Raw genomic sequence first — 12,586 nt, 5'->3', positions numbered from 1 at the left:
CCGCTGTGGAGCCTACTCGTTATGGCCTTGTCAGTGCTGCATAGCTTATCATTGACTCGTGTACTTATCAAGTGAAATTATAAGTACAATGACATATACGTGATAATTCGATGTCTTTTATAGATAACTTGAACTACCTATCACCTCTACTTTGCCTTTAAATACAACCATGTTGTGTCGACAATGTTGATAGATTTCTTATTCTTTTCTTATTTCCGCCTTCTTTTCCTGTCCGGTTAAGGGATCAGACGGCGATCTAAATTATTGGTGGTTTCCGCTTCGCTTGGATCGATCACCTGTCGTCGCCGCCGCCGCCCTCGGTTCTCTTCCAGTCAGAGGTGAGCTTGGATCGTCGTCAGATCTTTCCTTTTTTGTATGTGTTGGAATCGTCGTAGAAGTCTCACTTATTATTTCTCCGCACAATTTCCCCCCTTTCGCCTGCTTTTCTCTCTCTCCTCCCCTATTTTCTTCTTCTCCTTGGATTTGAGCTTTCTGGAGCGCTGCCGTCGATCTGTTGGAACCCTAGGCGTTGGGTCCTTTTTGTCGCTGCTGGACTTAGATCTTGTTTGAAGCAAAAGGAGGGTTTTGCCGGCTCAGAAACGTCAGTTTCGTGGACAACAGCTTTTGATCTACTAAGAGGCTCCACTCTGGCCTCGTCTTGACTTTGCACTTTCGGATTAGCTCCAAAGCTGCTTTTTTTTTGGTTTGACGATACCGTTGGGAAGATCTGATTGTCTTGTTTGCTTTTTATGGGATGATTAGGGTTTGGAGGTGGAGGCGAGCGGGCGATGTCATCACTTAGTAGAGAGCTGGTGTTTCTGATTCTCCAGTTCCTCGATGAGGAGAAGTTCAAGGAAACAGTTCACAAGTCGGTGTCTTGTCATAAAGTTCAATTTGTTGTATGATGGATTGACTTTTCCAAGTGTTGTATTGTGACTTATTTTGTAATCTTTGTGTGGTTTGGGTACAGACTTGAGCAAGAATCTGGCTTCTATTTTAATATGAAATATTTTGAGGATGAGGTGCACAACGGGAACTGGGATAATGTTGAAAAGTATCTCTCTGGCTTTACAAAGGTCGATGACAACCGGTACTCTATGAAGATATTCTTTGAAATACGGAAGCAGAAGTATCTAGAAGCATTGGACAAGTAAGCTCCAGTATTTCAGCCTTTTGTTTTCATATTTATGGCCACTATTTTTCACAAACTTGTTTTCCCTCCTAGGCATGACCGACCAAAGGCTGTTGAAATCCTTGTGAAGGATTTGAAGGTCTTTGCTTCATTTAATGAGGAGCTATTTAAGGAAATCACTCAGCTTTTAACATTGGAGAACTTCAGGTTTTAGGTTTTAACCTTTTATATTCAATTTAATTAAACTTTTGTCCAATTTCTTGCTTGTTTCTTATACGTTCAGCATCCTTCTTTATAGGGAAAATGAGCAACTATCAAAGTATGGAGATACCAAATCAGCACGTTCAATCATGCTTATTGAACTCAAAAAGCTCATTGAAGCAAACCCCCTGTTCCGAGATAAATTGCAGTTACCAAACCTAAAAAATTCTAGGTTGCGCACCTTAATTAACCAGAGGTAAGATTGTAGGTGTTTATGATAAGTTTGCTGTACAGTTCAGAATGTTTCCATACATATAACTTACAGAAGATAGAGAAATAATCTATTTTTTTTTAGCTTGACTTAGTGAAGCTCAAAATTGCTTCCCCTTCATAATTGAGGTCCCTATTTATTAAAGTTTACTGTATTTCTTACGATGGAAAGTACTCCTGTGATTACCTATAGAAGTTTGCCCCATATAATTATAGTTTGCTTTTAGTGAGTTCAATTGACTTTTGGATCTCTGCATTTGAGTTTTGAATTCACTATTATACGTTAGCATAATGTCATCCGCAAATAGGTGATTTCGAATATGATTGATATAGCTTACGCTTGATGTAAACCTACAACTATCACAAACTCATTTGTGAACTCCCAGTAGCTATAACACTTATAACAACATTTGCATACATAATATCTTTTTCTATGTATTTTTTCCATTAGTCATCTTGTTAAAGTAAAAAGCCTCATGATTGATTTTTCAGATATGAAACCAAATTGATTCTCATAATCATTTGTCTAATCCCTAATTCTCTTCTCAATATTCTTTTACAAAGCTTCATGGTATCACATTCGCTTGACTCTCTGTAATTAGAACAGTATTATATATCACCTTTATTATTTAAAAAAAAAAGTCCTCCATTCCTTGGGCATCTTTGTTATCAAATTTTTATTGAATAACTTAGCTAACCAAATTATACCTTGATCTCTGAAATTGTTCATAGCAAATATAAATATGTCTAAAAATTAACATGGTCAATATATTTCATGAGCCATTCTTCAGTGGATGATTCACTTGCAACTTTCATCTCTTGGATTATCTAGGTTATATTAATTATTCGTCCACTAATTATTTTACGGTTGGCAGTTTAAACTGGCAACATCAGCTTTGCAAAAATCCTAGGCCGAATCCAGATATTAAAACTCTTTTCGTTGATCATTCATGTGGGCAACCAAATGGTGCTCTTGCTCCATCACCAGTAAACAATCCGTTGTTGGGGGTCATGCCCAAAGCAGGAAGTTTTCCTCCATTGGGTGCTCATGGGGTAATTTATCATTTGTTGATTTTTGAATCATATTCTATTACTGTGACTTTTGTTACATTCTCTACAAATTTCTTCTCCAGCCATTTCAACCTGCTCCAACACCAGTTCCGACACCCCTTGCTGGTTGGATGTCTAGTCCTGCTGCTGTAACCCATCCAGCTGTCTCAGGTGGACCTATTGGGCTCAACGCACCTACAAATCCTGGTAGGATGATGGGATGTGCTAATTAGTACTGGAAGATTGTTGTGAGTGATAAGATTAACAATGGTTTTTTGTTCAATACAGTTGCAATTCTAAAGCACCCTAGGACTCCACCAACAGCCAACCCTTCTATCGAGTATGCATCTGCTGATTCTGAGCATGTATCAAAAAGAACAAGACCTCTTGGAATATCTGAAGAAGTATGCTGTATTTTCTGATCTAAGCAAATTTCCTTTTGGTTTTGGTTGTTAGATGATCCCAAACTCTAGCATAATACTGACTGTATGATTCAGGTAAATTTGCCTGTCAATATACTGCCAGTTTCCTATCCTCAGAATCATAATCAGGCTACATTCTCCCTGGAGGATTTGCCAAAAACAGTTGTGCGGACACTGAGCCAAGGATCAAACCCTATGAGCATGGATTTTCATCCAGTCCAGCAGACTATTCTCCTTGGTATTGCTTTTCAGTAGATTTTTATTTACCATTCTTGTATTAGTTTTTTGATGTATTAGCAATTTCTGTCATTGGTTTCTGATTTTTTTTCCTGTTCTTGTATCATAGTCGGTACCAATGTTGGCGATGTTGCGTTATGGGATGTCGGCAATAGGGAGAGATTAATTCTGAAGAATTTCAAGGTTTGGGAACTTGGAACTTGCTCCATGTCTCTTCAGGTTTGGTTCCCATGTACTGAATTATACACTGCAGTATGGTTCTGTCTATGGTTCATTTTTTATTTTGTTTGACATTCTTCCTTGTGCGACCAGGCTTCTTTGGTCAAGGATCCTGCTGTATCAGTTAATCGCATAATATGGAGCCCAGATGGCTCTTTGTTTGGTAAGCTAATTCTATGTGCAAACATAAAGATTATTAGTGATTTCTATAGAAAGATTACCAAGTTATGGTGCAGGTGTTGCTTACTCAAGGCACATTGTTCAAATATATGCTTATCATGGTGGTGAGGATATCAGGCAACACTTGGAGGTTGGAAGGACAATACACGCATTTCTTGAGTAATTCATTGCTTCTTTCAGTCTTATTTATGTTTTCTTTTGACATCCAAATGGCAGATTGATGCTCATGTTGGTGGTGTCAATGATATCGCATTTGCTCATCCTAATAAGCAGCTTTCTATAATCACATGTGGAGATGACAAGACAATAAGGGTTGGTAGCGAACTTTGAATTTAAATTGTATATACCTTTCTTTCTAAGAACTTATCGAAGTTTCTGGTGCATTAGGTGTGGGATGCAACTAGTGGCACAAAACAGCATACTTTTGAAGGCCATGAAGCACCTGTTTACTCTGTTTGCCCGCATCACAAGGAGAACATTCAGGTAGTTTGATGGTTTGATGTTTTTTTTGTCAAATCACTGGGCACATTGGATTAGATTTTTACGTAGTTATTTTAAAATGCTTTATTAACCTTTAGCTTCTTATACTTGCAGTTCATCTTTTCGACTGCGTTAGATGGAAAAATAAAGGCATGGTTGTATGACAATCTGGGATCCAGGGTAGATTATGATGCTCCAGGGCACTGGTGTACAACAATGGCTTATAGTGCTGATGGTTCAAGGTCTATTTCCAGCTACTAAACTTTTGCACAAACAAATATATGTTTGTTCTCTGTTCCTCACTAAATGTTATAGTATTTCTTTATTTTTGCAGGCTCTTCTCATGTGGAACCAGTAAAGAAGGGGAGACATTCATTGTGGAGTGGAACGAAAGTGAAGGAGCTGTGAAGAGGACATATCAAGGTTTCCGAAAACGTTCACTGGGAGTAGTGCAATTTGATACCACAAGGAACAGATTTTTGGCTGCTGGTGATGAATTTGTGATCAAGTTTTGGGATATGGATAATATCAATCTACTAACTACTGTTGATGCTGATGGTGGCCTACCAGTAATCTTTCGTTCTTTTTGGTTAAATATTAATAAATTCGAGTAGAATACCTACTTATGTCTCTACTTATAACGTCAGGCAAGTCCGAGGATTAGATTCAACAAGGAAGGAACACTATTGGCTATTTCTACACATGATAATGGAATTAAAATTTTGGCAAATGGTGATGGACTTCGTCTGTTGCGCACACTTGAAAATCGTTCATTTGATGCTTCTAGGGCCGTCTCAGAGACTCCAACAAAAGTACCCTATTTTGGACAGTACAAATTGTTTGTTTTAACATGAAATTAAAAGAATTTTCTGATGTTTATGCTGTGTGTTACAGCCTATAATAAGCCCACTAACTGCTGCTTCAGTTGCGACAACTTCTGGAATAGCTGAGAGAACTGCTCCACCTATGGCAATAGCTTCTGGAATGGTCAGATTTTTTTCAATGTTCTAATCTATATTCTCGCTGAAATAAAAGACTGCTACAGTTTGACCTTGTTCATTTTATGAATTTCAACAATTTTTTATGTGGTAACATTGACTTTGATATTCATAGAATGGAGAAGGCAGAAACATGGTGGATGTCAAACCTAGAATTGTTGATGAATCAACCGAAAAATCAAAAATCTGGAAGCTTACCGAAGTCAATGAACCAGCTCAATGTCGATCTTTAAGGCTCCCAGACAGTCTTAGAACAAGCAAGGTTAGATCTTTGTAGCTTAGGACTTCATTTGTTGAAAAATTATAGTTATACACATCTATTCAGGTAAATATTATAAATATTTGCATGAAGTCCTTTTCATTGTACTAGTTTCTCTGATATGTTCAAGTTATCGTAAAACAGACATTTTTTTCCTGTTATCTTTCTCTTCACAGTATATATTAGATATTGCTTCACACGAGAATGTTGTGGAAGCATGCTAGGCTTGATGGATTCTTGCATATTTTTCTTTGAAGATCTCTCTTTTGGTGATGCAGATATTGCTTTTTTTTCCTTGCCTGAATACATTCTTTTTATCACTCCTCGGAGGAGTCCTGCCCAATAAATGGGCATCTCTCCCCCTTATGATAATATACGAAACCTGGATACATAGTCACACAGCTGTACAAGTATAATAACTACAACCCACACGATTGAAAACATACATACTATGCAGGATAATAAGCAGCCCACACGGCTGAAATAAAAACATAGCGGAAGACATAAGATAAGTCATATAAACCAAAAACGACTAACTGCTAGCTAGCTAGGCTTTACACAACAACCACCAACCACCACAAAAGGAGTCATAAGGCTAAACACCAAGACCGAGTCAAATTATTACAACAACAAGTCTATAAAATCCAAAAATACGAGTAAAGCATAAAACAGAGTAAAAGACATCCTCAGATATGATGGGGGACCGGCAGACAGGCTACTCCAAGCGACTCCACAACATCTACATGTTACCTGAAAAACATAAAACATACATAGGGTGGTGAGTCGGGATGACTTAGCGGGTAATAGACAAGATACTGCATGGTCAATATAAAACATGGAGATCAAAGCATACCGCCTCGGTAGGGAAATAAGAACATGATTATATATGACATAATAAATACACATACCAATATCGGTCTAACACCCACGGTATAATGATCTGTAAATCACTAGGGATAACAATAGATATTTATAAGGGATCAACAATAGATTTGCTCATAATACCTGAGCAATATATATAATAACATATACATGTATGATAAATGAAGATGTATGAATCATGGCAGCCATATGCAACCATCATAGTTCAATCAAATGCAACATATCACAAGCATATGCAAATATATTTCCAAAGATCCACCGTGCATCATATGCATATGAACATATATGTGTCACTCCTACACTCCACTCCAGCTACCATGATATCTGTGTGGCCGAGTGGGTCGGACTGTGACGACTGCTTGCGTCTTCGGCTACCAATCGATATGGCCGAGACGGGCAAGATGCAGAGTAGCTATCTAGCTACATAACGAGGGGTGACTATCTGCACGACTCTAGCTACCACTATTCAGAGTGGTCGAGCGGGCACAACCAGGACAAACTGAACCCAACTTCAGCTACCACTTACACTGAGTAGTCGAATGGGCAGCAAATATAACTGACAACTCGCTCAACCACAAATGAGACATTGGTTGTCAGCATGCAGTTCAATGATGGGCATGATGTAAATAATCATGATATAGACATAGTCATCATTAATGCAGTAACTCCATCAACATAGGTATTGCTAGTACATGATGTATCTATCACCTAAGTCTATAGGTATAAATAGATCCAACAAGTGTCTACTAAGCAACAAAATACAGGAAGTAGCCACACCTATAATATACACCAGATACGTATGCACACTCTAACATAGGTATAATCAATATGATACCTCCAATATACACACCAGACACATGTGCTCATACAACATAGGTATAATCAACATGATTCCTCCAATATACACACCAGACACGTGTGCTCACACAACATAGGTATAATCAACATGATTCCTCCAATAGCCAATAGGATACACTAAACACATGTACACACACAACATGCAAATGTACAATCAACATAGTATCTATTATATTACATACCATACGTGTGTATACTCTATATCATATGCATAATTAACATATTAACTTCTATAGTGCACACCGTATATATGTACACACTATATGCATATAGTCAGTCAACATAGTATCACCTACAGTATAAACTCTACGTAGTATAGTTATCCAAAGCTTAGACTATATAAGCAATAAATAAATCATTTCAAAGACCAAGCACGTAAGTATTAAGCATGAATAAATACTAGTAGATTTAAGATAAAGCGACCTAATCTATCACTTAAAAATCATGCACTAAATCATGCACTAAGTTCAATGAACTATAGAGGCCAAGGAAAAGTACCCGTCGTAATTATAGTTTGTGCCAAAATAACTCCCACGTCGAGACGCTCATCCCGTAGTCAGAATCCTCAAACATATACAATTTAATTACTCTAACAAGTGTCATTTAGCTAAACTAAATATCAGGACCAAATAGATAACCCTACTCCCTTTCCGATCCAAGAAACCAAAATTGAATCAATCTAAAGTGGTTCACTGAGCTCCGATTGATCCAATTCATAATCAATTTCAAATATAATCCACTTTAACAATTCTCCAAATAAATGATTTACTAATAAGTCTAAATATGTAACTCAGTACCAAATTAATCCACAACTAAATTATCAAATCCATTCCTTCAATTCTGTCAACGAACAATTAATCAATTAATTACCAGTTTACCCAAATTAATCTAGCTACCATAGATTTACCAGTGCATAACTCGGATTAATTAACCCGTTACCTAATCCGGCAGCACTCAACTCCTCCAGTGACGACTAACGGCGACAAGCAATGAGCAAGATGGATCAGGTGGTCTGAACACGGCCTGCTTGCTGCTGGCTTCTAGTCCTGGCTATGGGCGGCGTGGCAATGAGGATTAAGGAAGGAGATCGAGGTGATAGACTCGCTTGTGGCAGCAACTGTTGCCCTGTTTGAGTCCGCAAGTGAGAGAGAGAGCACATCATCTACGATTGGCTCGGGAAGCAGGGAGAGAGTTGATGGCGATAAGAGGAGGAGAAAGGGAATCGGCGTAAATAGGAGAGGAAACCTAGGTTTTTGATTAATATAGTTAGGTTAATTAATCTTAACCTTAGGTTTATTAAATCAATCAACTCCCAACTTAAATGATATTCTAAATCAGGCTTTCTCTACGTCTAATCGGTTTATTCTCTTAAACGTGTTATACAGACTCCGTTTAAATTCCGAAATTTTTTTAAAAATTTTTAGAAAATTCTATAAGGTTATTTCTCTAATAGCACTTATTATTTAATTATCGTATTTTACACTTTTATTGCCGGCAATTGTTAGAAAGTACCATTTTATATCGTCATAACCAAAAAATAAGATTCTACTAATGCAAAAGGTTCTACTAATGCAAAAGGATCCATATGAGCAGTATCCAAGCTGGAACTCTTTCACTTCTATTTTCCCTTTTCTACAATGGAGACCATTCCTACTTCAAGCAAGTATAGAACAAGCCATAATGTCCCAACTATATAGGATCAGTATCATAAATCCCCTTTTAATGAAGCGATAACAATGATTAGTTTTATAAATCTTCCTTTTACTAGCCATAGCAGACTGGTAAAATTTTAGTTTCTAACCTAGTTAGACTATTTTAGGAGCCTGGTATTGTTGTTGGGCCTATAAAAGGGATTCCCCCATCTCCCCTAATTTAAATCATCTCAGTTTTTAATAAAATTTAGCCTCTTTGAGACCCCTGGTCCCACATAACCTTCCAAAGAAACAATTTTGATTATCAACGATCCAAGAGTAATTTACAACTATGTGCAGGGAATTCCATGTGTTGATAATTATTACTTGTGGTCGATGGATCTTCTATAGAATACGCAGTTGTCCTCAAAATTGTTTAGTTATTTGTAGAATTGAATACTCACCATGTATTCTTGATAGTGAGTTAAATATCATCTATCAAGTCAGAAAAACAGTGACAGCAAAGAAGAGTTCAGCCAAATGCCTTATTACCTGTTGTCTATCTGACTCTGCTTGAGAAATCCACCCAGACCAGAAAAGGGATTCAACATTTAACAGGTGTTTGACTTTAAATGTGTTGCATGATAAAATTTGTTTGTGACAGGTGTTTCAATGTCTATGTACGCATCTTGTTTATATTTCTAGTGCTTGATGAGAGAGCTGCTTACTTGAAATTATCTACACTGAGATAACTGAATAGAATAATGAAGTCTCTATTTCTCATAAGTTGCAGACTGCTGGAATTAACATGGTAGATGAGTGTCTTTCGCCATTAGAGATTCATGTTAAATTGTTTTGCATGTCTTGTAAGAAAAAGTAATTGAAGGTCCTGAGTCTCCTGACTAGATCTTGTTTTTGCAGATTTCAAGGCTGATCTACACCAATTCTGGTGTTGCCATCTTGGCTTTAGCATCAAATGCAATTCACCTGCTCTGGAAGTGGCCTCGTAATGAACGTCATTCAAGTGGAAAGGTGAAGGATATTATAAACACTTTGTCAAAGTGTCATCCTTTCTGTGAAATTGCACATTAAGTTATACAATTTGTTAATTATATACCCTTTTTTTAGGCAACAACAAGTGTTGCTCCCCAGTTGTGGCAACCACCAAGTGGAATATTGATGACTAACGAGATAACTGACACAAATCCTGAAGAAGCAGTCCACTGCTTTGCACTTTCAAAGAATGATTCTTATGTTATGTCTGCATCGGGAGGGAAAATATCCCTATTCAACATGATGACATTTAAGGTTAGCCAATGACCATACATCACAATTTAGCTTAAGTTACATTTGGGATTCATCATTTTGTTTTTCACTGCAGACTATGACGACGTTCATGTCACCTCCACCTGCAGCAACTGTTCTTGCATTTCATCCACAAGATAACAATATAATTGCCATAGGAATGGAAGACTCCACTATTCAGATATATAATGTCCGAGTTGACGAGGTATTTCACTACTACATCAGCATGTGATAGGTGGTTAAGGAATCTTGTAACTTACAGAATCATGCTTATGCAGGTCAAGAGCAAACTCAGAGGCCACTCTAAGAGAATTACTGGTCTTGCCTTCTCAAATGTTTTGAATGTGCTGGTCTCATCCGGAGCTGATGCTCAGGTTATCTTTTGCCCTCTTCTTACTATGAATAATAAACAATGCATACAATTTGACAATTCTGAATTGTGTTCAATGGGGATCTGGGAGATAGATAATGAGATCCATGCTGTAGTCTAACCTCTTAGTGGATAGATAATGAGATGCGAGATGTGGTCCAATCTCTTAGTTGTTATGCTTACTGTTCCATTTTGGCTTTTCCGTTGCAGCTTTGTGTGTTTGGAACTGATGGATGGGAGAAACAGAAAAGCAGATTTCTGCAAATTCCTTCCGGGCGTACTCCTCCAGCCAGTTCAGATACACGTGTTCAGTTCCATCAAGATCAAATACACTTCCTAGCTGTGCATGAAACTCAGATTGCTTTATATGAAACTACTAAATTAGAATGTGTGAAGCAGGTGCGTGCCAGATTGTGAACGCTATAGCTAATAGGTCTTGATACACAATTACAACGAACTTTTTTTCTCTCGCAGTGGTCTCCTCGTGAGGGATCTGCCCCCATTTCACATGCAACATTCTCATGTGACAGTCAGTTGATATATGCTACCTTCTTAGATGCAACCATAAGTATATTCAATGCTGCCAATCTCACTCTACGTTGTCGTGTCCTACCAGCTGCTTATCTTGTTGGCAATGCCAGGTACACTGTTGCACTCTTTCATGTTATGTACTTTTTCATTCTGTTGCCGCAACTTGTTAGTTTGCACAGACCTAGGCGATAATCATTATTAAGCAGGCATATGTACCAAGTTGTTAATTTTCTTATATCACTTTGTTCTCAGCATCCCAAAGGGTTGCTGTTATTGTCCTACACCAATATTTATACTCAGTTCTTTTAATTGTCACTTGTATTGAGGTTACCATCTTCTTTTTAATTTCGGCAGCACTACTGTATATCCCCTCGTGGTCGCTGCACATCCATCAGAACCAAATCAATTTGCCGTAGGCATGACTGACGGCGGTGTCTACGTATTAGAGCCGCTAGAATCAGAAGGAAAATGGGGCGCCAATCCACCTGCTGAGAATGGGTCAGCAAGCAGTATGTCCATCACACCCCCTTCTGGAGCCTCTAACTCCGATCAACCGCAGAGGTGAAGGAAGATCGCAAGCACAGAACTTAACCCTTTTCCTCTAACTGAGGTACACAGCAGAGTCTGTACCATTTCCGCAAACCTTCTAACTAAACGCTAACAATCTTACAGTCTGCCTTCTTCCATTGCAGTCATGGAGTGTGTAGTTCCAAAGAGCTTTAGAGGGGTAGGTCTACAAGAAGAAAGCCAAGGGGGGTTTCTGCAACAGACTTCACTTTTATATGTTGTCTTATTTGTATGTAGGAAAGAAATTTCCCTTGGTAGAATTTCATTATGTTGCTTATGTGATGTGAGTTTTTTATTTTTATTTTTTATTTTTATTTTAATATGGTGTTAGAACCTGGTTATGTGATGCATGTTTGACTTGCTAGTTACAACTGCTCCATTCTTTAGTTGCTGCAGTTAATCTGTCTGTTAATCTAGAATTAGTGGGAAAAGAACAGTCTAACAGTTAATCATATTGTGTACTTGTGCCTCAAGTGGTTTGGATTAATGTGATCTGATTATGGTGATAAAGATATGTTGAGATTAATTTTGTTTAAGGAATGCATTTTCATTAATCATGCCTCAAACCTCAAACTATTAAACTAAGCATTGTCGAGTGTCGTCGCAAGTGGAAAATTAGTTGCTTCATCTTTGAATGGTTGATGGCGCGAACGAGAAATCTAGTTAAACTTGACAATCATTTATTAAACTCGTGAAAAAGAAATCAACTTCAACTTAACAACCGTTTTAATAGTTTAGTTCATTTTAAATTTAACTTGGGTTTGATTCAGTTAGGGAAAGATCACGTAGATCATGTTCTCTATATTTTCACAAGATTGGATAGACATTATCGACATCTAAATAAAGTTTTATTAACTATTTTTATTATTTGAGTAAAATTATTTCAATAAAATGAGAGGATTTTTAATTTTAATATTTGCCTAATTTTAAAACAGACAGTTTGACAATTCAAAATTTTAGGTGCCTTTTTACAAGAAAAATAATAAAAGGGGTA

At 37.5% G+C, this 12,586-nt stretch overlaps 1 protein-coding gene across 1 annotated transcript; it reads left to right on the top strand.

The window, feature by feature from the left end:
• The first annotated feature begins 188 nt into the window (after positions 1-188).
• LOC122008882 (protein TPR3-like) lies at positions 189-12,102 on the top strand. The gene is made up of 27 exons (XM_042564782.1): positions 189-338; positions 763-868; positions 971-1,150; positions 1,226-1,339; positions 1,431-1,589; positions 2,479-2,656; positions 2,737-2,860; positions 2,942-3,057; positions 3,151-3,313; positions 3,422-3,531; positions 3,625-3,694; positions 3,768-3,841; positions 3,928-4,023; positions 4,099-4,194; positions 4,306-4,433; positions 4,526-4,760; positions 4,839-5,003; positions 5,086-5,178; positions 5,305-5,451; positions 9,741-9,851; positions 9,948-10,127; positions 10,201-10,329; positions 10,403-10,498; positions 10,705-10,893; positions 10,969-11,135; positions 11,380-11,635; positions 11,718-12,102. Exons 2-26 carry the CDS (start codon positions 789-791, stop codon positions 11,588-11,590), a joined length of 3,411 nt encoding a protein of 1,136 aa, XP_042420716.1. The 5' UTR covers positions 189-338; positions 763-788; the 3' UTR covers positions 11,591-11,635; positions 11,718-12,102.
• Positions 12,103-12,586: the final 484 nt, after the last annotated feature.

Source organism: Zingiber officinale, chromosome 8A (assembly GCF_018446385.1).
Source record: "Zingiber officinale cultivar Zhangliang chromosome 8A, Zo_v1.1, whole genome shotgun sequence".
Classification (NCBI taxonomy): Eukaryota; Viridiplantae; Streptophyta; class Magnoliopsida; order Zingiberales; family Zingiberaceae; genus Zingiber; species Zingiber officinale.
Note: the sequence above shows the minus strand (reverse complement) of the source record. Positions and strands in the feature narration are given on the sequence as shown.